The sequence below is a fragment of the Gnatocerus cornutus genome, chromosome 1 (assembly GCF_029298725.1).
Source record: "Gnatocerus cornutus isolate USDA-ARS CGAHR chromosome 1, icGnaCorn1.1, whole genome shotgun sequence".
NCBI classification, from domain to species: Eukaryota; Metazoa; Arthropoda; class Insecta; order Coleoptera; family Tenebrionidae; genus Gnatocerus; species Gnatocerus cornutus.
The window spans coordinates 15668875-15696021 of NC_142233.1; the positions used below are offsets into that span (position 1 = coordinate 15668875).

Below are 27147 nucleotides of genomic sequence, written 5' to 3' on the forward strand. Positions count from 1 at the left end.
GATTTGAGATTTGGCCAGTCGATAGATTTCGAGCTCCTCTATCGATCGATATATATTTCAATAAAACTAATTGCAGTTTTCGCCCCGAAACAGCGTCTTGAAAATCACCCTCTGAAAATCTAATTCGGTCGACATCTCGGTTATTTGTTAAGGATATTTAAGCTATATGGGCTCATTTTACGCAGAATTTCGCGCAAAATTCAAACCCACCATTGTTTTTCTCGTCAGTCAAAAAATAACTGAATTAGAGGTGTTTGAAATTGCGGGTTGTCGCCAGAGAACCAAAATTTTGAAGTTATTTTGCCCGATATTTCCGGAATTCTAGCAAATATAAAAAAGCCCTTTTCGAAATCGTTTTTTCTCAATTTTTTACTTCAGAAATCAATCTCAGATAGTTCGAATTCAAAATTTTCATTTTTTTTTAATGTAGAAGGTCTCTAATTCAGACTCGATCGATATCTCGCTTATTTATTAAGCAATCTCAAAGTATTGGTACTCATTGTACGCAGAATTTCACGCAGAATCCAAAAAAGTAAAACTCGTTAGGATCAGCCCAGAAATGACTGAGTTATGAACAATCAAAGTTTCGGATATTGAATTTTGAGTTGAAAAATTTTCAAAGCTCAATATCTCCGAAACTAAAAAAGATTTTGAGAAACGGTTTGCGCCATTGATTTTCTCAGTTAATTTTACTTTAGAATCAACCCTCAAAAGGCCGAAAATTCGATGGTCAATTTTTTGGGAAAAAAATTTTGCGACTCAATCGATGAAAAATTTTCAATTTTTTGTTTTTTGACCAAAACTCGTAAACTGTCTGTCCGATCGATCTCAAATCTGACTAGTTGATAGATTTCGAGTTGCTCTTTCGATTGATGTATAACTCGAAGGTTGTAAAGGTCGTTTTCACGTCGAAAAAAATTATTGAAAATTACCCCGAAAAGATCCCTTCAAAACAGTTTTTGGTCAATTCCTCGTTTATTTGTACAGCAAACACAAGTTATTTGTGCACATTTTACGCAGAACTTGAAGCTGAATTCAAAACTGTGCTAATTTTTCACCTACGTTAACAAATAACTGAGTTGTGACCGATTGAAATTTCGAGTTGTCGCTAGAGGGCTAAAATTTTGGAGGTCCGGAAACATAGGAGCTCCATATCCCGGAAACAACGAAAGATCAAAAAGAGCGGTTTATGCTATAGTTTTGCTAGCATTTTGTTTATTAAGAATCCGCTCTTCTATTTTCGAAAATTAAAAAAAATTTGATTTTTTCAAAAAAAAATTTTCGTCTCAAATTATGTACTATAAATCTAATTGGGTCGATTTCTAGCTTATTTGTGGAGTAAACTTCACTTATTATATCTCATTTTCGCAGAATTTCATGCAGATTCCAAATCCGTGCTCAAAATTTAAGTACAGCAACAAAAAACTGAGTTATGACTAATTACAAATTCGAACAGGTAGATTTTATTTTTTAAATTGCCCAATATTTCCCAAACTACAACAGATAGAAAGATGCGGTTTTCGCCATAGTTTTTCTAGCACTTTGATTGCTTAGAATCAGCCCTCAAACTTTCAAAATTCGATGGTCGATTTAAAAAAAATCCAACTTCAACGATGAAAAAAGTTAATTTTTTTGTTTCTTGATCGGAAACTACTTGTTCCATCGATCTGAAATTAGGCCAAATGACAGACTTCGAGCTGCTCTTTCGATTGATATACAACACAAAGACATCAAACGTCAATTTTGTCCCAAAAAAGTTTTTTGAAAATCGCCCCAAAAAGACTAATTCGGTCAATTTCTCATTTATTTGTGAAGCAAATTTACGTCAATTGTGCTCATTTACGCAGAATTTCACGCTAATTCCAAATCCGTGCTCGAAATTCCCTTGACGTATGGCCGATTAAAATTTCGTACTTGCCCAGGATCAAACAAATCTTAGATAAATTGATAAAAATCTAGATTCTTTTGAGATTCCTGCAACTTATTTGTCTCAGATTCCACATTCCACTCTTGAGATAGCCCTTGAAATTCTTCAGATTCTGCGATTAAATTACTTCTCGGTGAAGTGAGAATCTTAAAATATTGAAGTGAAACAATAATCCAAAAACAGACTTGAAATTAGCATTAAAAATAGATCAGAACCGGCACTCTATTTCGCTGAATTATTATTTTTTCTTGTCGTTTCTAGAGATTTGACACTTAAATTTATACAGCTGCAAGCCTGACGGAAAGTCTAAATTAGTAGTTATCAATACCTGTAATCACGTTGACACAGCTTTAAAAAAACGACAAAACTGCCAATCAAAACGACGATAAAACTTAATTTAATAAACTTTAGACTTTGAGAGGCGACAGAAAAATTTATTGGTCATAACTGTCATATAACCTTGTGAATTCTTGTTCTTTGCAACACCTTTTTCTTTAGTATAGAAGTTAATCATCTTCATCTTCTTTATCATCAGATCCGTGCCCTGATTTCCACTCTCTCTATACTTTATTCAGGTGTTCATTCGAGCATGAAGCAAATGATCAGGAGATGAACATTCGAACCGAAGAAAGGTGTAATAATCAAACAAACAATCCGCAGCTGTTCTCTCTCATTAGAGACTATTATAAACGAAGCTAAGCAGGTTATCAAATTTCTGTAAAGTGTACTGGCATATACCATTCCAGAGAAGGCTTATAAGTTAAATCAGACAGTGTATTTATTGATTTATTGATAGTCGTTCCGCTTCTTAACAAGCTTAAGGAAAAAAGATTTAAGATTCTAAAGAGGTGCAGTCTTACATTACATTACATATTTTTACATTGTTTTGGTTACGTTTTAGTCTGTAGTTGGACTTATTTAGAATCGTCTTATTTTCCCAGGAAGCTGACATTTTATTTCCGCTAGGGGAGGCTACCCTAGTCGCAATTAAGTATTAAAACTAGTTTATGACATGGAGGGTTTTTTTCCCTCGAACTTCTCCGTGGTAAACAATTTGTGACACGCAACACATGTTGATTCTTTATAAAGGTGACACAATTCCAAAAGTTTTGTTAAAATAAGGCTATTTTTGGAAATTTTATTTTAAAAACTAAGAAAAAACAACAAAAAAAAATTAAACACCCTGTGTGTGTAATAGGTATAAATTTAGCGAATATTAAAATTATCTAATCTCTTAATATGAGGATCAACTTACAAAAGTATTAATTTTTCGACATTTTTATTTTGGGAACCATGCAAAATTTTCAGTTGTTTCAACACACTGTAATTTCTTCATTTTTGGTGTCACCAGAACGAAATATATGCCTGTTGTTCGTCTTGTCTGTTCTTATTAAATCACGAATTTTCAAAAATTTTCAAAGACGATTTCTCGCCGATTTTCGTTGTTTTCTGGCTTGAATTCGCAAAGAAGAGCCCGAAATCTACAAAATCATCACTTTTTACCAAGATTCAACGGCTGAATTGCAAGAATACAGCAGAATTCTGCACGAAATCATCAAAATTCTTAGAGAAAACCGCATATTTCGATGCAAAACGACGATTTCTCGCCGATTTTCGTTGTTTTCTGGCTTGAATTCGCAAAGAAGAGCACGAAATCTACAAAATCATCACTTTTTCCCAAGATTCAACGGCTGAATTGCAAGAAAACAGCAGAATTCTGCACGAAATCATCAAAATTCTTAGAGAAAACCGCATATTTCGATGCAAAACGACGATTTCTCGCCGATTTTCGTTGTTTTCTGGCTTGAATTCGCAAAGAAGAGCACGAAATCTACAAAATCATCACTTTTTCCCAAGATTCAACGGCTGAAATGCAAGAAAACAGCAGAATTCTGCACGAAATCATCAAAATTCTTAGAGAAAACCGCATATTTCGATGCAAAACGACGATTTCTCGCCGATTTTCGTTGTTTTCTGGCTTGAATTCGCAAAGAAGAGCACGAAATCTACAAAATCATCACTTTTTCCCAAGATTCAACGGCTGAATTGCAAGAAAACAGCAGAATTCTGCACGAAATCATCAAAATTCTTAGAGAAAACCGCATATTTCGATGCAAAACGACGATTTCTCGCCGATTTTCGTTGTTTTCTGGCTTGAATTCGCAAAGAAGAGCACGAAATCTACAAAATCATCACTTTTTCCCAAGATTCAACGGCTGAAATGCAAGAAAACAGCAGAATTCTGCACGAAATCATCAAAATTCTTAGAGAAAACCGCATATTTCGATGCAAAACGACGATTTCTCGCCGATTTTCGTTGTTTTCTGGCTTGAATTCGCAAAGAAGAGCACGAAATCTACAAAATCATCACTTTTTCCCAAGATTCAACAGCTGAAATGCAAGAAAACAGCAGAATTCTGCACGAAATCATCAAAATTCTTAGAGAAAACCGCATATTTCGATGCAAAACGACGATTTCTCGCCGATTTTCGTTGTTTTCTGGCTTGAATTCGCAAAGAAGAGCACGAAATCTACAAAATCATCACTTTTTTCCAAGATTCAACAGCTGAAATGCAAGAAAACAGCAGAATTCTGCACGAAATCATCAAAATTCTTAGAGAAAACCGCATATTTCGATGCAAAATGACGATTTGTCGCCGATTTTCGTTGTTTTCTGGCTTGAATTCGCAAAGAAGAGCACGAAATCTACAAAATCATCACTTTTTCCCAAGATTCAACGGCTGAATTGCAAGAAAACAGCAGAATTCTGCACGAAATCATCAAAATTCTTCTTTGAAATTTAGAACAAATAGAATTATTAAAAAAATTCGTTTAAAGTACAATAAAATTGTAGCACAATTTTTAAGACCCTGTAATTTTTTCATTCTTTAAGCGATTTTAACGAAATTTGCGGAAAATCACTCTTCACTGTTTTATTAAAAGTTCTGATGTAAGAGAAATTTTTAAAAAAATTTGAAGCAGAGCGAAAATTGCATCAAATTTTTTCCTACACTGTAATTCCTTCATTTTTGATGTCACAAGAACAAAATTGACGCATGTTATTTCTTTTGTTTGCTTTGGTAAGATCCTTATTTTCCAACAATTTAGATCAAATAGACAATTTTGAGAAATTCTCGTCTAATGTGCAAAAAAAATGCCACCAATTTTTTTTATCTTTATGCAATTTCAACGAAATTTGTGAAGATTATCACTGATCGGTGTCAATCAAACGTGCTAATTTAGAAAAATTTTGACCAAAAATAAGAATTTTTTGAAATTTTTGTTTGGAAAACTGCGAAAATTCTACCAAATTTATTCAACTCGCTGTAATTTCTTCATTCTTCATGCGATTTCGACGAAATTTGCGGACATTATTATTGTTGGCTGTCTTATTAAAAGTGCTAATTTAGAGAAATGAAGACCAAAAGTAATAATTTTTAGAAATTTTTGTTTGAAAAACTACGAAAATTCTATTAAATTTTTTCATCACCCTGTAATTTCTTCATTGTTTATGCAAATTTAACAAAATTTGCGGAAATTATCATTCTAGGCTCCCTTATTAAAAATGCTAATTTTGAGGAATTTAGATGAAAAAGTAGAATTTTTAAAAATTTTTTTTTGGCGAAGTGCGAAAATTGCATCCAATTGTTTCTTATACCCTGTAATTCCTTCATTTTCGGTGTCACAAAAACAAAATTTACGCATGTTATTTCTCTTGTTTGTTTTAGTAAGATTCTCATTTTCCAAAAATTTAGATCAAATAGACGAATTTTTAGAAATTTTCGTCTTATGAACAAAAAAAAATGCTACCAATTTTGTTAAAATTCAATAATTTCTTTGTTTTTCATTTTCAATTTCAACGAAATTTGTGGAGATTATCACTCTTCAGTGTCTTAATAAAAGTGCTAATTTGGAAAAATTTTGACCAAAAGTAAATTTTTTTAGAAATTTTTGTTTCGTGAACTACGAAAATTCCACCAAATTTTTTTAACACCTTGTAGTTCCTTCATTCCTAATGCGATTTTAACGAAATTTGCGGAAATTATTACAGTCTTATTAAAAGTGCTAATTTAAAGAAATTTAGATCAAAAACAAGATTTTTTAGAAATTTTTCTTTGAAAAACTGCAAAAACCTTATCGAATTTTTTCAACACCCTGTAGTTCCATCATTTTTGGTGCCACAAGAACGAAATGTCTACATCTTGTTACTTTCGTTATATTTAGAAAGATCACTAATTTGCAAAAACTTAGATCAAATTGACGATTTTTTAGAAATTTTCGTCTTATGGGCAAAAAAAAATGCTACCAAATTTTTTTAAGCCCCTGTAATTTCTTCACTCTTGATGCGATTTTAACAAAATTTGCGGAAGTTATTACGCTTGGCTGCCTTATTCAAAGTGCTAATTTAGAGAAATTTAAACCAAAAATAAGAATTTTTAGAAAATTTTGGTTGGAGAACTGCGAAAATTTTGTCAAATTTTTTTAATTTCTCTATTATTGGTCTTAAAAACACAAAATTTTTGCATGTCATTTCTCTTGTCTGTTTTAGAAATATCACCGATTTACAAAAATTTAAATCAAATAGACGAATTTTTAAAAATTTTCGTTTTATGCACAAAAAAAAGTGCTAACAAATTTTTAAGACTTTGTAATTTCTTTATTCTTAATTGAAATTTAACAAAATTTGTGGATATTATTACTCTTGCTTGTGTTAGTAAAAGCACCAATTTAGAAAAATTTAGACCAAAAATAAGAATTTTTAGAAATTTTTGTTTGGAGAACTGCGAAAATTTTGTCAAATTTTTTCAACACCTTGTAATTTCTCTATTATTGGTCTTAAAAAAACAAAATTTTGCAAATGTCATTTCTCTTGTCTGATTTAGTAAGATCACCAATTTACAAAAATTTAAATCAAATAGACGAATTTTTAGAAATTTTCAATTTATGTACAAAAAAAAGTGCTACCAAATTTTTAAGGCTTAGTAATTTCTTCATTCTTAATGGAAATTTAACGAAATTCGTGGATATTATTACTTCTTGATTGTGTTAGTAAAACTACCAATTTAGAAAAATTTAGACCAAAAATAAGAACTTTTAGAAATTTTTGTTTGGAAAACTGCGAAAATCATATCAAATTTTTTCAACACCCTGTAATTCCTCCATTTTTGGCCTCACACTAATAAAATTTATGCAGGCTACTAGTCTTGCCAATCCAACTAAAAGTACCAATTTACAAAACTTTAAACCAAAAAGAAGAATTAAAAAAAAATGGTATTCGCAGAATCATACAGAAATTCACCATTTTTTTCACCCTGTAATCCCTAATGTTCGTACCACAAAACCTCGCTAATTGATGAAAAAAGTGAAGAAATCATCGCTAATTCAGAAGAAAACACAAGAGACAAAAGCAATAATGAAAAGAGTAAAAAAACGAATTGTTCTAATGACACCATCTGTTTGCTCAAAAGTTCATTGTATTCATTATCGCATCTTTGCAATTCCTCCAAGACCACGATTCCAACTTTTTCTTCCATTAACGACTTGCTAAACATCACCACTCCAATTTAAATTTCATTTCTAGCATAATTCATTCCCAAGTACCACTCATCCTAAAAACTCCTTCTGGCAAATGTTCGCTCCACTTGAAAAAGAGCTTGGCAACTCCACTCTATAATCACGCAACTTCAATGGTGCGTGCAATACAATTACGCCATTACCACCACTAAACCAAAAAAAAAGCGAATTTTTACAGACATGCGTTCAGACAGACAATTCGCCAGTTCCGAACCTGTTCTAAATCATCCGAACATCTTTGCGGAACTAATTGTTACAAGTCCGTTACAGGTCATTACCACAAGTACTTTGATTAAGTTATACAGTGAGAACCGGAGGAAGTGTAACGGGCCACATTTACTTTCTCTGCACGGAACGGTGCAATTCCTCAATGAAACAAAATGGTACTGTTACGGCACTGGACAAATCAGTGATGTTAGGTCTGTGGTTGGTAGCCCTGACGAGTACTGTCAGCAATGACAAACTGTCAAAGAAGCAGGGCTACCGCGATATTTCAAATTTCACAGCCGCCCGATATTTCTTTGTTGATAAACATTTGAACGTCGACGACTCTCCTTGACGTTATATTTTCCGAGTGACACTGAGTGAAAGAATTTACGACTTCCGTCCGCGAAAGTTTAACCTAGCCATCTTGACTAAAGTTTCAGTAAATAGCGTTTTCATTGTTCGTGGAATATTGAAGAGTACCGGATGCTCCGAAAGTTTCTCTTGTAAATATGTCAGAAACGTCGATAAGACTTGAGCACCTCACTCAGTTGAAAGATAATATCAAAATGTATAAAAGTGTCAAATTTGAGACAAATCTCGTCAAAATGATTCAAGTTACAGCGATATGTAAGCTTTAGAGAGTATTTTGACGCAACTCCCGGATTTTGTCAATTTTCGTAGTCAAAATTTGGTCAAAATGGGTCAAACGTGGCATCATTCGAAAGAAAATGTTAAAATCTATAACAATGTCAAATTTTAATACTATCAAGCAAAAACTTTTCGAGTTATCGCCGAATGTAAGTTTCAGCTGGGATTTTTGAAACAAGTGCTAGAAATTGAAACATTTCGCAGTCAAAACTTGATCAAATTCGGCTAAGTGGGCATCATTCGAAAGAGAATATCAAAATCTTTAGAAGGGTCAAATTTGAACACAATAAAGCAAAAACTTTTCGAGTTATCGCCGAAAGTAAGTTTCGGATGGGATATTTGACACGGATCCTAGAAATTGGGAATTTTTTAAGTCAAAATTTGGTCAAGTTCAGTCAAATGTTATACTAATCGAAAAAGAACATGAAAATGAAAAACATTGGCAAATTTGAACACTATCCAGCAAAAATTGTTCAATTTCTCGCTGAAAGTAAATTTTGATTAGGATTTTTGACGCACATCCTCAAAATTAAGGTTTTTCGTAGTCGAAATGCAGTCAAACTCGGTTAAATGTGACATAATTCTGAAAAAAACATCTAAATCTATAAGTGCGGCCAATTTGAACACTATCAAGCTCAAATTTCTCACATTATTGTCGAAAGTAATTTTCAATTGGAATTTTTGATTCAGATCCTAGAAATTGGAATTTTTGACAGTCAAAATTTAGGCAAACTTCATCAAATGTCACACCAAACGAAAGAGAACATCAAAATCTACAAAAGTGCCAAATTTGAACACCATAAAGTCAAAGCTCCTCGAATTACCGCCGAAAGTATATTTTAGTTGGGAATTTCGACACGGTTCCGCAAAATTGGTATTTTTCGCCGTCAAAATTTACTCAAAATTAGTCAAATGGAAGACCAATCGAAAGAGAACACCATAGTCAAAGCCAATGTCTAATTTGAACACCATCTAGCTAAAAGTTCCTCATTTATCGTTAAATGGAAGTTTCGGTCAGGATTTTTAAAGCAGCTCCTGAATATTGCAATTTTTCGCAGTCAAAATGTTGTCAAATTTGGTCAAATGTGGCATCATTCAAAAGAATAACAAAATCTATAAAAGTACCAAGTTTCAACACATATCAAGCCAAAGCATCCCGACTTATAGCCGAAAGTAAATTTCAGTTGGAATTTTTAAGACAGCTCCTAGAAATTTGGAATTATTGCAGTCAAAATGTAGTCAAATTCGGTCAAACGTAATTCCAATCAAAAGAGAGTATCAAAATCTAGAACATTGTCGAATTTGAACAATATCTAGCTAAAACTGTTTACCATCTCGTTGAAAGCAAATTTCGATTACGATTTTTGACACAGATTCTAGAAATCAAAATTTTTCGCTGTCAAAACTTACTTAAAGTTAGTCAAATGTAATACCAATCGAAAGAGAACATCATAATATAAGACAATGTCGGATTTGACCACCAACTAGCTAGAACTTCCCGATTTATCGCTAAATAAAAATTTCGGTTGGGATTTTTAAAGCAGCTCCCGAGTTTTCCAATTTTTCGCAGTCAAGACGTAGTCAAACTCAGTCAAATGTGAAATTATTCGAAAGAGAATAACAAAATCTATAAGATCACCGAATGTGAACACTATCGGGTTCAACTTTTTTCAAATTATCACCAAAAGTAATTTTCTCTTGAGATTTTTCACATAGGACCTAAAAACTAATAATTTTCGTAGTCAAAACTCACTCAAAGTTAGTCAAATGTAGTACCAATGGAAAAAGAACATAAAGTTATAAAAAAGTGCAAAATTTGAACACTATCTATCTAGAACTTCCCCAATTTATCAATAAACGTAAATTTCGGTCAGAATTTTTTAAGCAACTCGTAAGTTTTACAAGTTTCCGGAGTCAAAACATAATCAAACTCAGTCAAACCTAGTATCATTGGAAAGAGAACATCAAAATCTACAAAAGTGCCCGATTTGAACACTGTCAAGCTGTAAATTCCTCAAATTATCGTCGAAAGTGAATTTCAGTTGGGATTTTTGACACAGGTCCAAGAAATTGGTATTTTTCACACTCAAAATGTAGTCAAAATTAGTCAAATGTAATACCAATCGAAAGAAAACACCAAACTCTATAAGAGCGCCAAATTTGAACACTATCGCGTTATAAGTTTTCAAATTATCGCCGAAAGTAAATTTCAGTTAGAATTTTTAACACAGCTCCCATAAACTCCTATTTTTCTCCAAAGTCAAATGTAATACCAATCGGAAGAAAACACGAAAATCTATAAAAGTGCCAAATTTGAACACTATCAAGTTAGAATTTCCCCAATTATCGATGAATGCAAGTTTCAGTCAGGATTTTTGAACCAGCTCCTGAATTTTCAAATTTTTTTCAGTCAAAAGGTAATCAAACTCAGTCAAACGTAGTATCATTGGAAAGAGAACATCAAATTCTACAAAAGTATCCAATTTGAACACTGACAAGCTGTAATTACTCAAATTATCATCAAAAGTAAATTTCAGTTGGGATTTTTGCCAAAGGTCCAAAAAATTGGTATTTTTCACACTCAAAATGTAGTCAAAATTAGTCAAATGTAATACCAATCGAAAGAAAACACCAAACTCTATAAAAGCGCTGAATTTGAACACTATCGAGTTATAAGTTTTCGAATTATCCCCGAAAGTAAATTTCAGTCAGAATTTTTGACACAGCTCCCATAAATTCCTATTTTTCTCCGTCAAAATGAGCTCAAAGTTAATCAAATGTAACACCAATCGGAACAGAACACGAAAATCTATAAAAGTGCCAAATTTGAACACCAATAAGTTAGAATTTCCCCAAATTATCGATCAATGCAATTTTCAGTCAGGATTTTTGAACCAGCTCCTAAATTTTCAAATTTTTTTCAGTCAAAACGTAATCAAACTCAGTCAAACGTAGTATCATTGGAAAGAGAACATCAAAATCTACAAAAGTATCCAATTTGAACACTGACAAGCTGTAATTACTCAAATTATCGTCAAAAGTAAATTTCAGTTTAGATTTTTGACACATGTCAAAGAAATTGGTATTTTTCACACTCAAAATGTAGTCAAAAGCAGTCCAATGTAATACCAATAAAAAGAAAACAGCAAACTCTATAAAAGCGCTGAATTCAAACACTATCGCGTTATAAATTTTCGAATTATCGTCGAAAGTTAATTTCAGTTAAAATTTTTGACACAGCTCCCATAAATTTGAATTTTTCTCCGTCAAAATGAGCTCAACGTTAGTCAAATGTAATACCAATCGAAAGAAAACACGAAAATCTTTAAAAGTGCCAAAATTGAACACTATCAAGTTAGAATTTCCCCAATTATCGATGAATGCAAGTTTCAGTCAGGATTTTTGAACCAGCTCCTGAATTTTCCAATTTTTCGCAGTCAAAACGTAGTCAAACTCGGTCAAATGTGGCACCATTCGAAAGAGAACATCAAGATCTATCAAAAACTGTCCAATGCGACTTCATGAACCATACAGACGTCGCCATATTTTACCATGAGCGCCATATAACAACGATTTTTTTTCGAAAAATTCTCCACTCCATTAATGGCAATCATTAAATCATACAAACAAAAGTATGTCACTCGTTTTACCAAACACGTTCAATTCTCCAACTCGCTCTTATTACAAAGCAGCTAAACCAATCACCCCATAAAATCGATCAGTCCGACCACAACTCCCGGAAATCCCCCAAGTCTGAATTCTACAATAGCCGCTCCTATTTTTACCTCGCCGCGAATATTATTTCTGTGCTTGAACTTCAACAAATTTACACGTCGATGTCAACGACTCCTCCAACGGAGGAAATCCAAGACGCCGTTTCGTACTTTCCGTTTTCTTAACGAAAACTGACGTCATTTCGCGGTTTCTTGAGAAAGCAATCGAAGGAAAAGTCGCGTGATGCACGAAACGCCACTCATACGAAACACCTCCGTTTCCGGAAAAATCTACAAAAAATTTTCCCGCACCGCAGAACCGCGCAAGGAATGCTTATGGCGATAAATATTCCCATCGCCTTATTTGGCCCACAATGTGTCATGATGAATTATGAGGTAACAATACCACACGTCTTACCTTTTTTAAATGTTTGTTGACCCATTTCGTGAACGTTTTCTTCTGAACAGCATCGCGTTCGTCTGAAAAAAAAATCAACAATGAGTACAAACACAAACGGTTTTTCCATACAAATTGTTATTTTCACGTGTAACGTCAAAAACCAAGAGTGTCGTAACTCCTTTTACGGTTCATGGTAAAGCGATGAGCAATGAGGTTGATTCATTATCTCCGAAGCGACAATTTATTGGGTATGACTGTTAAATTCTTGACGACCGGTTATGAGCCTAATGGTGAGTACGAGCCGTGCAAACATGAAAGAGTTTTTCTTGGTCATTAATGAAAACGACGGCGAAAAAGTGCGCTTAGAAACTCGCGTTATTTATATACAGGGTGGCTCAGTTTATATGGATTTCAGTACAAAAAAGTGTGTTGGAAATGTAAGGAATTTCAAGGAGGAAAAACGGACTTCTCTAGTTTTGTCATTTTTATTTTTATTTCTGAGGACACTTTTTGTGAAGATAGCAGACGTGGAATGCGGCTGTCGAGCGCACTGACTGCAAGGTTAATGCGGTTTTCCTTTTGTTGGAATAATCTTCTTGTGATTAAACTTTCCGATCGATTTCTGACCTATTGCTCATCTTTACGTGATATTAAAAACAATAATTATAACAATTATTACATTCTTGTTCAAGGCAAAACATTAGGAAGCGACAAAAAGCGGCAGGTGGTTGGTAGGACTGATAAGGATCGTTTTTGACAATTCAGGCAGAGCCTGCTTTCTTTGCAGTCAGTTCATGTGAAGAACAAAGAATCTTAGTCGTGTCGTGAAAATTTCTTAATTTTTTTTACATAAATTGTACAAAAATATATAGAGAATTTTGAGAAATTAACGTGTTAAAACACCCTGTAATTTCGCCATTTTTGATGCAATTGTAATGACATTTGTGCACATTATCACTGTTGAGTGCTTTATGAAAAGTGCCAATTTTGAAAACATTTGACTAAAAATTAGAATTTTTAGAAATTTTCATTTTATAGACTAAAAAAAAAATTAAGAAAATTGACCAAATATTTTTAACCGCCTGTAATTTCTTTATTTTCAATGTGATTTTAACGAAATTTGTGGAAATTATCACTATTGACTACCTTATTTAATGTAGTAATTTAGAACAATTTAGACCGAAACTAAGAATTTTTAGAAATTTTTATTTAAAGAACTGCAAAAATCTCATCAAACTTTTTCAACCCCCTGTAATTCCATGTTTTTTGATGTCATAATTTCGAAATTTCTGCATGTTTTTCCTCTTGTTTGTTCTGGCAAAACCACAAAAATGCAAAAATTTAGATCAAATAGATAAATTTTTAGAAATTTTTATTTTACAAACTAAAAAAAATTATTAAGAAACTTAACCAAAAATTTGAAGGGCCCATAACTTCTTTATTCATAATGCGATTTGATTGAAATTTGTGGAGAATGTTAATCTATATTGTCTTATTTAAAGCGGTAATTTAGAAAAATTTAGACCAATAAACAGAATTTAAAAAAATATATATTTGAAAAACTGCGAAAAATCTATCTATCTTTTCAACACCATGTAATTACAACATTATTGGTATTATAGCAACCAATTTTGCGTAGGATTCTCCTCTCGTTTGATCTAAGTAAGAATTCCAATTTTCGAAAATTTAGATCAATTTTCTAGAAATTTTCTTTTTTTAACTAGAAAAAAATTTACCAGATATTTTTAACGGTCTGTAATTTCTTTATTCTTGATATAATTTTAACTCAATTTGTGGAGATTATCGCTCTTCAGTATCTTAATAAAAGTGGCAATTTAGAAAAAAATTTTTTTTTTAATTTGTATTTGGAAAACTGCGAAAAACCTAGCAAATTTTTTCAACACCCTGTAATTAAATCATTTTTGAGGTATCCAGATCGAAGTGTTTACTCTTGTTTGTTTTAGTAAGATCAACAATTTAAAAAAAATTGATCAAAGTAGAAATTAGAAATTTTAATTTATAAACTAGAAAAAATCTAACAAAATTTGGCAAAAAATTTTAAAGACCTATAATTTCCTTATTCTTATTCGATTTTAACGGAATTTGTCGATTGTCAATCCTGACTATCTAATTAAAAGTGGTAATTTAGAAAAAATTAAACGAAAAATTCGAATTTTTAGAAATTTGTATTTGGAGAACTAAAAAGTTATCAAACTTTTTCAACACCCTGTAATTCCTTCAATTTTAATCTTACAAGATCGAACTTTACGTATGTTTTTCCGTTTGTTTGTTCTAGTAAGACCACTAATTTGCAAAAATTTAGATCAAATAGACAAAATTTTAGAAATTTTTATTTTATAAACTAGAAAAAAATTAACACAATTTACTATAAAATTTAAGGGCCTATAATTTCTTTATACTTGATGCAATTTTAAAGAAACTTGTGATTGTCAATCCTGACAATCTAATTAAAACTGGTAATTTAAAAAATTTAGACGAAAAATTAGAATTTTTAGAAATTTGTATTTGGAGAACTAAAAAGTCTTATCAAACTTTTTCAACACCCTGTAATTCCTTCATTTTTCATCTTACAAGATCGAACTGTACGTATGTTTTTCCGTTTGTTTGTTCTAATAAGACCACTATTTGCAAAAATTTAGATCAAATAGACAAAATTTTAGAAATTTTCATTTTATAAACTAGGAAAAAATAACGAAATTTACTACAAAATTTAAGGGCCTATAATTTCTTTATTCTTGATGCAATTTCAACGAAACTTGTGATTGTCAGTCCTGACTCTTATTAAACTTAGTAATTTAGAAAAATTTAAACGGAAAATTACAATTTTTAGAAATTTTTATTTGGAGAATCCTGCAATTCCGACAATTTGGGTGTCACAATATCAAAATTAACGCACGATTTACCTTTTGTTTGTTCTAATAGGACCACTAATTTGCAACCATATAGATCAAATAGACAAATTTTTAGAATTTTTATTTTATAAACTAGAAAAAAATTAAGACAACTTGGCATGTTTAAGGGCCTCTAATTTCGTTATTCTTGATGTGATTTTAATAAAATTTGAGAAGATTATCAATCTTGACTATCTTATTAAAAGAGCTAAGTTAGAAAAATGTAGACCGTAAATTAAAACTTTTAGAAATTGTTATATGAAGAACTGCCAAAAAACTAAGAAACTTTTGAACACCTGTATTTCCATCATTTTTGGTGTCACAATATCGAAGTTTACTCATGTTTTTCCTCTTGTGTATTCAAGTAGGACCTCGAATTTGCAAAAATTTAGATAAAAATATACAAATTTTTAGAAATTTTCATTTTATAAACTAGAAAAAAATTAACAAAATTTACTATAAAATTTAAGGGCCTATAATTTTTTTATACTTGATGCAATTTTAAAGAAACTTGTGATTGCCAATCCTGACAATCTAATTAAAACTGGTAATTTAAAAAATTTAGACGAAAAATTAGAATTTTTAGAAATTTGTATTTGGAGAACTAAAAAGTCTTATCAAACTTTTTCAACACCCTGTAATTCCTTCATTTTTCATCTTACAAGATCGAACTGTACGCATGTTTTTCCGTTTGTTTGTTCTAATAAGACCACTATTTGCAAAAATTTAGATCAAATAGACAAAATTTTAGAAATTTTCATTTTATAAACTAGGAAAAAAATAACGAAATTTACTACAAAATTTAAGGGCCTATAATTTCTTTATTCTTGATGCAATTTCAACGAAACTTGTGATTGTCAGTCCTGACTCTTATTAAACTTAGTAATTTAGAAAAATTTAAACGGAAAATTAGAATTTTTAGAAATTTTTATTTGGGGAATCCTGTGATTGCGACAATTTGGGTGTCACAATATCAAAATTAACGCACGATTTACCTTTTGTTTGTTCTAATAGGACCACTAATTTGCAACCATATAGATCAAATAGACAAATTTTTAGAATTTTTATTTTATAAACTAGAAAAAAATTAACACAACTTGGCATGTTTAAGGGCCTCTAATTTCGTTATTCTTGATGTGAGTTTAATAAAATTTGAGAAGATTATCAATCTTGACTATCTTATTAAAAGAGCCAAGTTAGAAAAATGTAGACCGTAAAATAAAACTTTTAGAAATTGTTATATGAAGAACTGCCAAAAAACTATGAAACTTTTGAACACCTGTATTTCCATCATTTTTGGTGTCACAATATCGAAGTTTACACATGTTTTTCCTCTTGTGTATTCTAGTAGGACCTCCAATTTGCAAAAATTTAGATAAAAATATACAAATTTTTAGAAATTTTCATTTTATAAACTAGAAAAAAATTAACAAAATTTACTATAAAATTTAAGGGCCTATAATTTTTTTATACTTGATGCAATTTTAAAGAAACTTGTGATTGTCAATCCTGACAATCTAATTAAAACTGGTAATTTAAAAAATTTAGACAAAAAATTAGAATTTTTAGAAATTTGTATTTGGAGAACTAAAAAGTCTTATCAAACTTTTTCAACACCCTGTAATTCCTTCATTTTTCATCTTACAAGATCGAACTGTACGTATGTTTTTCCGTTTGTTTGTTCTAATAAGACCACTATTTGCAAAAATTTAGATCAAATAGACAAAATTTTAGAAATTTTCATTTTATAAACTAGGAAAAAAATAACGAAATTTACTACAAAATTTAAGGGCCTATAATTTCTTTATTCTTGATGCAATTTCAACGAAACTTGTGATTGTCAGTCCTGACTCTTATTAAACTTAGTAATTTAGAAAAATTTAAACGGAAAATTACAATTTTTAGAAATTTTTATTTGGAGAATCCTGCAATTCCGACAATTTGGGTGTCACAATATCAAAATTAACGCACGATTTACCTTTTGTTTGTTCTAATAGGACCACTAATTTGCAACCATATAGATCAAATAGACAAATTTTTAGAATTTTTATTTTATAAACTAGAAAAAAATTAACACAACTTGGCATGTTTAAGGGCCTCTAATTTCGTTATTCTTGATGTGATTTTAATAAAATTTGAGAAGATTATCAATCTTGGCTATCTTATTAAAAGAGCTAAGTTAGAAAAATGTAGACCGTAAAATAAAACTTTTAGAAATTGTTATATGAAGAACTGCCAAAAAACTATGAAACTTTTGAACACCTGTATTTCCATCATTTTTGGTGTCACAATATCGAAGTTTACACATGTTTTTCCTCTTGTGTATTCTAGTAGGACCTCCAATTTGCAAAAATTTAGATAAAATATACAAATTTTTAGAAATTTTCATAACAAAACTTGCCAAAAATGTTTAAGAGCCTCTAATTTCTTTATTCTTGATGCGATTTTAACGAAATTTATGGAGATTGTCAATCCTGACTATTTTATTAAAAGTGGCAATTTAGAAAAATCTAGACCAAAAATTAGAATTTTGAGAAATTTTTGTTTGGAGAACGGCAAAAAATGTTTTAAACTTTTTCAACATCCTGTATTTCCATCATTTTTAGTGTCACAAAATCGAAATTTCCATGTTCTTCCTCTTGTTTGTTCTAGTAAGACCACCAATTTACAAAAATTTAGATCACATGGACGAAACTTTCAAATTAAAAATTAAAAAAATAACAAAATTTACAAAATTTTAAAACGGCTGTAATTTGTTTATTCTTTATGCTATTTTAACGATATTGATGGAGATTGTCAATCTTGACTATATATGTAATTATGAAAGAGGTAATTTAGGAAAATGTAAACCAAAAGTTTGAATTTTTAGAAATTTTTATTGGAAAACTGCAAAACACCTATCAAATTTTTTTAACACCCTGTAATTCCATCACTTTTGGTGCTACAAGAACAAAATTTCCGCATATTTTTCCTCTTGTCAGTTCTAATAAGACCACTAATTTGCAAAAATTTCGAGCAAACATACAAATTTTTAAAAATTATTTAAAGAGAAAGTAAACAAAATTTACTAAACATTTTAAGGCTCTGTAATTTCTTTATTCTTGCCGTCATTTTGAGTAAATTTTTGGAGATCTTTATTCATTGTCTTATTTAAAATGCTAATTTGAAATATGTTTAACCAAAAATTAAAACTTTTAGAACCGTTTATTTGGAAATCTGCAAAAAATGGGCAGACTGTGATTTTGATGACTGACGTTAAAACTTTTTTGAGGTTATGTGTAAATACGCCATCCACGAAACGTCATTCGAGGTGTCAATTCCCAATTGTTTTTTCAGGGTTACCACACCATCAAACAAAGTCATGGCCTGCCTATTTTCGTGATTAACAGACTGAAATAGCATCGTTTATATTCCAACGAAAGAAGACAATCTTCGCTGAAATATCGCCTTTCCGCAGTAACGGTAGCATAATAATAATAGAAGCAGCATTGAACTGCAACTCCCAGCTCTCCGTACCAACAAATTTGCATTAAAAAAATGATAAAACCGTCCGATTAATAACAAAGTTCTCCGCCCCGAGATAAAATTGAATTTCAAATGAGCTGCTGCCTCTCTGTAATATTTATTTTCGCCGGTGACTGCAAATATTTAGCGAGATGCTAATGACATTTCACGCATAATTCGTAATGATCATTTTGAGTTACGTTACGCTGCAACGGTAATCAGGCTCTGGAGTGTGTAAAACGTCGAAGAATGTTAATTTATTCCTCGTGCTAACTGTACGATGCTCTGGAAACGTCACTTGTAATAATTAAAACGCGAGAGAATTGAGTGCTTATGTTTGATAACTCGAGTGCGTTTAATGAGTACAGAGACTGCTTTGAATTTTTATGTGGGGGCGCCGGCGCCGATTTTTTAAATTGTTGCGGCGAATGAGAAGATAAATTTGTTTGTGGGAGGAGATCTAAGGGATTAATGTCAATCAGGTGAAGCAAGATTAATGAGGGGTCGTACTTAGGTAGATTAGAAGAAGATTAAATTGGCTGGCTCGTTTTGATGGAAATTTGATTGATCCGGATGTGGAGGATATTAGGAAAATTATCGACGAGGTACTGCACCTTGGTTTTCTAATTATGGTTTAAGTGAAAGGGGTCACGAAGAGGAAAATTTAAACACTCGTGGAATAAAAAAAAATTTTGATCTAAATTTTTGAAAATTGATAGTCTTACTAGAACAGACGAAAGGAGCAACAGGTATAAATTTTGTTTTTTGACTCCAAAAATGAAGAAATTGTTGAAAAATTAGTAACAAAATTTAAAAGGTCTCCGAAATAAAAATTTAAAAAATTCTTACTTTTGGACTAAAATTTTCTAAATTAGCAATTTTAACAAGACAGTTGAGTGGTAATTTACTTAAATTTCAATAAAATAGCAAAAAAAATAGTCTTAAAAATTTGGTAAAGCACTTTTTATTTGTTCGTAAACCGAAAATTTCTAAAAATTCGCCTATTCGATCTAAATTTTTGCAAATTGGTGATCTTCCTAAAACGGACAAGAAAAATCACCTGCATAAATTTCGTTCCTATGACACCAAAAATAACGGAATTACAGGGTGTTGAAAATTTGACAAAATTTTCGCAGTTTTTCAAATAAAAATTTCAGAAAATTCTAATTTTCTGTCTAAATTTTTCTAAATTAGCACTTGGTAAGACAGTCGATTATAATCTCCACAAATTTCGTTAAAATAGCGTAATAAATAACAAAATCACAGAACCCTAAAAATTTAATTGCATTTTTTTTGGTAAAATAAAAATTTCTAAAAATTCGTCTATTTGGTCTAAATCTTTGCAAATTTACAGTCTCACTAAAACAGACAATGGAAACAACATGCAGAAATTTCGTTCTTGTGACATCAAAAATGAAGGATTTACAGGAAGTTAAAAAAAATATATTTTCGCAGTTCTCAAAAATTTCTAAAAACCCTTATTTTCGGTCTAAATTTATTTAAATTAGCACTTTCAATAAGACAGCCAAGAGTGATAAATTTACTCGAATTTCATTAAAATCGCATAAAGAATAAAGAATTTACAGGATCTTAAAAAAATTGATAGCTTTTTTTTGTTCATAAATCGGAAAATTCTAAAAATTCGTCTTTGATCTAAATTTTTGAAAATTGGTTATTATACTAGAACAAATACATATGAGGATAAACATGCATAAATTTTGTTTTAGAGACATTAAAAACGAATGAATGTTGAAAAAATTTGTTAACATTTTGCAGTTCTCTAAACAAAAATTTCTAAAAATTCTTGTTGCTCTTACTAAAGCATATAAGAGGAACAACATGTCTAAATTTCATTCTGGTGACATCAAAAGCGAAGAAATGACAACGCGTTGAAAAAAATTGATAAACTTTTCGCAGTTTTCTAAAGAAAAATTTCTAAAAATTCTAATTTTCGGTTTAAATTTCTCTAAATTAGCAGTTTTAATAATACAGCCAAGAGTAATAATTTCCTCAAATTTCATTACAATCGCATAAAGAACAACGAAAGTACAAAATCTTAAAAAAATTGGTAGCCTTTTTTTTGTTCATACTCGTAAGTTGAAAAATTCTATAAATTCGTCTCTTTGATCTAAATTTTTGAAAATTGGTAATCATACTAGGACAGATATGAGAACCAACATGTATAAATGCTGTTTTTGAGATATTAAAAACGAATAAATTACAGGGTGTTGAAAAATTTTGTTAACATTTTCGCAGTTCTCTTCACAAAAATTTCTAAAAATTCTTGTTTTTGATCTAAATTTTTCTAAATCGTCACTTTTAATAAAATAGTCAAGAGCGACAATTCCCACAAATTTCATTAAGATCGCATGAATAATAAAGAAATTATCGGGTCTTAAAAATTGAGATAAATTATTTCTTTGTTCACTACACGAAAATTTCTAAAAATTCGTCTAGTTGGTCTAAATTTTTAAAAATTATTGCTCATACTAAAACTCATAAGAGGAACAACATGTATAAATTTCATTCTGGTGACATCAAAAACAAAGCAATTACAACGCGTTAAAAAAAATTATAAAGTTTTTGCAGTTCTCTTAAGAAAAATTTCTAAAAAATTCTAATTTTCGGTCTAAATTTCTCTAAATTAGCAGTTTTAATAACACAGGCAAAGTAATAATTTCCTCAAATTTCATTAAAATCGCATAAAGAATAACGAAATTACGAAATCTTAAAAAAATTGGTAGCCTTTTTTTTGTTCATAAATCGAAAAATTCTAAAAATTCGTCTCTTTGATCTAAATTTTTGAAAACTGGTGATCGTACTGGAACAGATCTGAGGACCAACATGCATAAATTTCGTTTATAAGACATTAAAAACAAATGAATTACAGGGTGTTCCAAAAATTTGTCAAAATTTTCGCAGTTCTCTACACAAAAATTTCTAAAAATTCTTGTTTTTGGTCTGAATTTTTGTAAATCGGCACATTTAATATAACAGTAAAGAATGATCATTTCCTTAAATTTGGTTAAAAACGCATAAATAATGAAGAAATTACAGAGTCTTAAGGAACGGATTGTATTTATTTCTGATCAGAAAATGTGTTTAAAAAAAAAACGGTCTATATTTCTCTCCACAAATTTTGTTAAAATCGCATAAAAAATGAAGAAATTATCAGGTCTTCTTTTTCAGAACGAAAATTTCTGACAATTTGTCCATTTGGTCTAAATTTTTGAAAATTGGTGTTCTTATTAAAACAGATTGTAGAAACAGCATGCATTTATTTCGTTCTTAAAACACTAGAAATGCAGAAATTAAAGAATGTTGAAAAAATTGTTTACATTTTCGCATTTCTTTTCTTCCTCTTTCTTTGTTGTAAATTTTCCTATTCCTTCACAAACTTTCGCTTTATCTAGCAATCGTCAAGTTTTCTGCAGGAAGTTTCACACACATCTCAATGTCATTCATTTTGACATCCCGCCGTTGAAACCCGTGGAAACTGAGAGAATTACAAGACAAACTCCACTCAATTTGTTTTCATACCTGTCAAGAGATAAGTAAAATCGCTACTAAAACCAATTTGCATTTCTAATTATGGTACGATCGAGAAAATTGTGAAATTATGTCATCTGACAGGTAGAAATTAATCCGTCAGGATTTAACAGGAATCGAGAATCGCTGGAAGCCTGATAATTCGCATTTCTCAACACTTTTCGTATCGTGACAAACAGAATCAGTTCTTTTTAATTGTACCACAATTAATTAACAAAATAACTGTTTAAAACGTCATTAGTGACACATAATTCCTGAACTCATATCCTGCGATTCTGCGAATAATTGTGGGAATTTAATAAACATATTATATCATTTTGAATCAGAAACGAGCGATTCTTTTATGAGAATTGTGATTATGATTAATTAGAAATTATCTTTTATGACCTTCTTAAGAGCGAATTACCTTAATAAGAATTGAAGTTTTATGTAACCTTCCTTCAATGTAATTCATATTTTATGACATTATTGAAATGTCAAATTTTTTCACGGTTGGTAGTTAGTTAGACTAGCGTAATCGCAGTGCTACCAACATGTAAAATCTTGATCGCACGGTACTTAAGCGCGGCTTGATTCAATTAAGAGAGGAATGTGAATTAAGCTTTATTACTGTTTTGACTGACGGTTTTAAAACGATCGATCTAAACTAAGCAGAGAAGCAATTAAAATGATCGATCTGATAAAGGCTGCTTTAGATGACACTTTTTAGCAAGCGAGGGTACTTTGGGTATTTTGGGGACTTTTTCTCAAGAAGTTCTCTTATCTTTATCTCTGTATTTATCAGCTTTCTTATTCATGTTTCATTAGTTTTTCCGACAAGTGTGCTCATTCTGGCGACTTTCACTTTTTATGTGGTTGTTTACTTGAGAAGATTTATAATTTTATTATTATTATTATTATTTTATGCAGGGTGAGTAATTGTAGACCTATGGCGATGTTTTTATGACCTGCTGTACATATAAAATCGTCTTTGAATTAATGACTAATGGAGTAAATAATTTCAATTTTGCACCACCAAATTTTCACTTTTGGGTTAATTCTTTTTGATTTTCAAAATAAAAATTTCAAAAAATTCTCCCCTTGAGATTGACAGTTTTGGTAAAATAAGTTAAAGTAGCAACTTCCCCGCATTTCGTTCGTGTGACACCAAGAATGCAAAAATTACAGAGCGTTGAAACATTTTGATACATTTCCAGTTGCTTTCCAAAAAAAAGTCCAAATTGTTTTTTTTCGGTCTAAATTTTTCAAAATTAGTACTTGTAATAAAACAGTGATTACTTCCGCAAATTTGATTAAAATCGCATCAAGAACGAAGAAACTACAAAAACTTAAAAAATTAAAAAAAAAATCTATTTGATCTAATTTTTTGTATATTGGTGGTTTTAGTCAAACATACAAAAAATAACGACATGCACAAATTTTATTCCTCTGATGTCAAAAATCATCGAATTACAAGCTGTTGAAAAAACTTAAAATTTTGGCGCTTTTCCAAACAAAAATTTCTAAAAACTCTTCGCTCTATTTTTTTTAAGCTGGCTATTGTAATAAAACAGTCAAAAACAATAATTTCCACAAATTCCGTTAAAATTGTATTAAAAATGAAGAAATTACAGCCACAATATTTGATCAGAATTTTTTTTCTTCATAAAATATTACTTTCTGAAAACTCGTTTAATTGATCTAAATTTTCACAAATTGATAATTTTACTAAAACAGACAAGAGGAACAATATCCATAAAAAATTCTAAAAATTCGAATTTTTGATCTAAATTTTTGCAAATTAGTAATCTTACTAAAACAGACAAAAGAAACACCATGCATAAATTTCGTTCCCGTGACATCAAAACAGAATTAGAGGGTGTTAAAAAAAATGAGAAAATTATCGCAGGTTCTTCAAATAAAAATGTCTAACAATTCTAATTTTATGTCAAAATTTTTCTAAATTTGCACATTTAATAAGCCAGTCGAAAGCGATAATCTTTACAAATTTCGTTAAAATCGCATACAGAATGAAGAAATTACAAGGTCTAAAAAATTCGGTCCCATTTTCATTTGTTCAATGTTTCTAAAAATTCGTCTATTAGATCTAAATTTTTGAAAATTAGTGATCTTACTAAAACGAACAAAAAAACAACATGCATAAATTTAGTTGTTGTGACATCAAAACGGAAAGAATGACAAGGTGTTAAAAAAAATTATAAAATTTTCGCAATTCCCCAAATAAAAATTTATTATTTTCTTATTTTCGGTCTAAATTTTTCTAAATTCGCACATTTAATAACCTAGTCGAAAGCAATAGTCTCCACAAATTTCGTTAAAATCGTATAAAAAATTAAGGAATTATAGGATATTAAAAAAAATGATGGCTTTATTTATATTTTAAAACGAAAATTTCTAAAAAATTCATCTGTTTGATCACAATTTTTCCAAATTGGTGATTTTACTAAAACGGACAATAGAAACAGAGTGCATAAATTTCGTTCCAATGACACCAAAAATGACGGAATTGGTGCATAAATTTCGTACAAATTGCATAAAAAATTAAAAAATTACAGGGTCTTAAGAAAATGTGATGAAATTTTTTTTGTTCAAAATACGAAAATTTCTAAAAATTCGTCTATCTGATCTATATGTTTGCAAATTGGTGATCTTACTAGAAGAAGCAAAAGGAAAAACATGCCTAACTTTCGTGCTTGTGACACCAAAACTGAAAGAATTACAAAGTGTTGAAAAAATGTGATAAAATGTTCGCAATTTCCAAATAAAAATTTCTAAAAATCCTAATTTTCGGTGTAAATTTTTCTAAATTCGCACTTTTAATAAGACTGTCTTGGGAAATAATTTCCAGGAATTACGTTAAAACCGCATAAAAAATGAAAAAATTACAGGGTCATAAATGAATTTGAAGTAATTTTTTTTATTATTAAAACGAAAATTTCTAAAAATCCGACTTTTTGGTCTAAAACTTTGCAAAATTGGTGATCTTATTTAAACAGACAAGAGAAACAATATGTATAAATTTTATTATGGTGACACCACAAATCAAGGAATTACAGGATGTTGAAAAAAATTTATGAGACTTTCGCATTCTCCAAATAAAAATTTCTAAAAATCCCTATCTTCGGTGTAAATTTTTCTAAATTCGCACTTTTAATAAGACTGTCTTGGGAAATAATTTCCAGGAATTACGCTAAAATCGCATAAAAAATGAAAAAATTACAGGGTCATAAATGAATTTGAAGTAATTTTTTTGATTATTAAAACGAAAATTTCTAAAAATCCGACTTTTTGGTCTAAAACTTTGCAAAATTGGTGATCTTATTTAAACAGACAAGAGAAACAATATGTATAAATTTTATTCTTGTGACACCACAAATCAAGGAATTACAGGATGTTGAAAAAAATTTATGAGACTTCCGCATTCTCCAAATAAAAATTTCTAAAAATCCGACTTTTTGGTCTAAAACTTTGCAAAATTGGTGATCTTATTTAAACAGACAAGAGAAACAATGTGTATAAATTTTATTCTTGTGACACCACAAATCAAGGAATTACAGGATGTTGAAAAAAATTTATGAGACTTTCGCATTCTCCAAATAAAAATTTCTAAAAATCCGACTTTTTGGTCTAAAACTTTGCAAAATTAGTGATCTTATTAAAACAGACATGAGAAACAACGTGTATAAATTTCATTCTTGTGACACCACAAATCAAGGAATTACAGGATATTGAAAAAAATTGATGAGACTTTCGCAGTTCTCCAAATAAAAAGTTCTAAAAATTCTTAATATTGATCTAAATTTTGATCTAAAAAACCCATAAATAATAAAGAAATTACTGAGCATTCAAAAATTTTGTTACATTTTTTTTTGGTTCCATAAAACAAAAATTTCTAAAAATTCGTCTTTTAGTCTAAATTTTTCGAAACTAGCAGTTTTAATAAGACAGTCAAGACCGATAATTTCCACAAATTTCTTCTAATCGCAAAACTAAATAATTACAGGGTCTTAAGAAAATGTGATGAAATTTATTTGTTCAAAATACGAAAATTTCTAAAAATTCGTCTATCTGATCTAAATTTTTCCAAATTGGTGGTCTTACTCGAACAAGAAATAGAAAAAACATGGAAAAATTTCGTACTTATAACATGAAATTGAATATAAAACAACTACAGGGTTTTAAAATGTCTGTTACATTTTTCTTTTTAGATTCTTTTTGATCTCTTTTTTGTAAATTGGCAATAATGTGTTCAAACTTTTCATATCAAAAAAGTTGTATAAAACCACGTAAAAATTACTAATATAAGAAACATTTCCATGTGGAAACCAGCGATAGTAGTAGAACAAAACAAACATTGAAACACCAAACACAAACAGCAAATAACATAAATGGAATTTTTAATTGACAGTTTTCCACTATGATTCATTAGATTCGTGTGTGAGTAACTTTACTACGATACGTGTACTAATCACCACAATTAGTTTAAACAGTTTTCAGCAATTCGTTCGCGTTTTAATTGCAAATTCTATGTATTTATGTGCGACAGAAACTGACATGAATTGAAGTCGTGAGCGGATAAAATAATCACACAATACGCTAATAACTTCACGTCGCTCCTTCCATACTAATTAGGCTAGAAATCCTTCATTCTAAAAGAGACGAAAAAAATTTTCTTGGATTAGTGCCACTGGCAAACCACACAGTTAGAACACC

General features: G+C 30.3%; 1 protein-coding gene across 23 annotated transcripts in view; it reads right to left on the reverse strand.

Annotated features, from left to right (window-relative positions):
• shot (dystonin-like protein short stop) overlaps positions 1-27147 on the reverse strand; it is a 97923-nt gene that overhangs the window by 59521 nt on the left and 11255 nt on the right. For all 23 annotated transcript variants that reach the window (XM_088050017.1, XM_088050027.1, XM_088050040.1 and 20 more), the window contains one exon: positions 12488-12549. In XM_088050017.1, coding sequence (XP_087906143.1) covers positions 12488-12549 — 62 coding nt within the window. The remainder of the gene's footprint in view (positions 1-12487; positions 12550-27147) is intronic.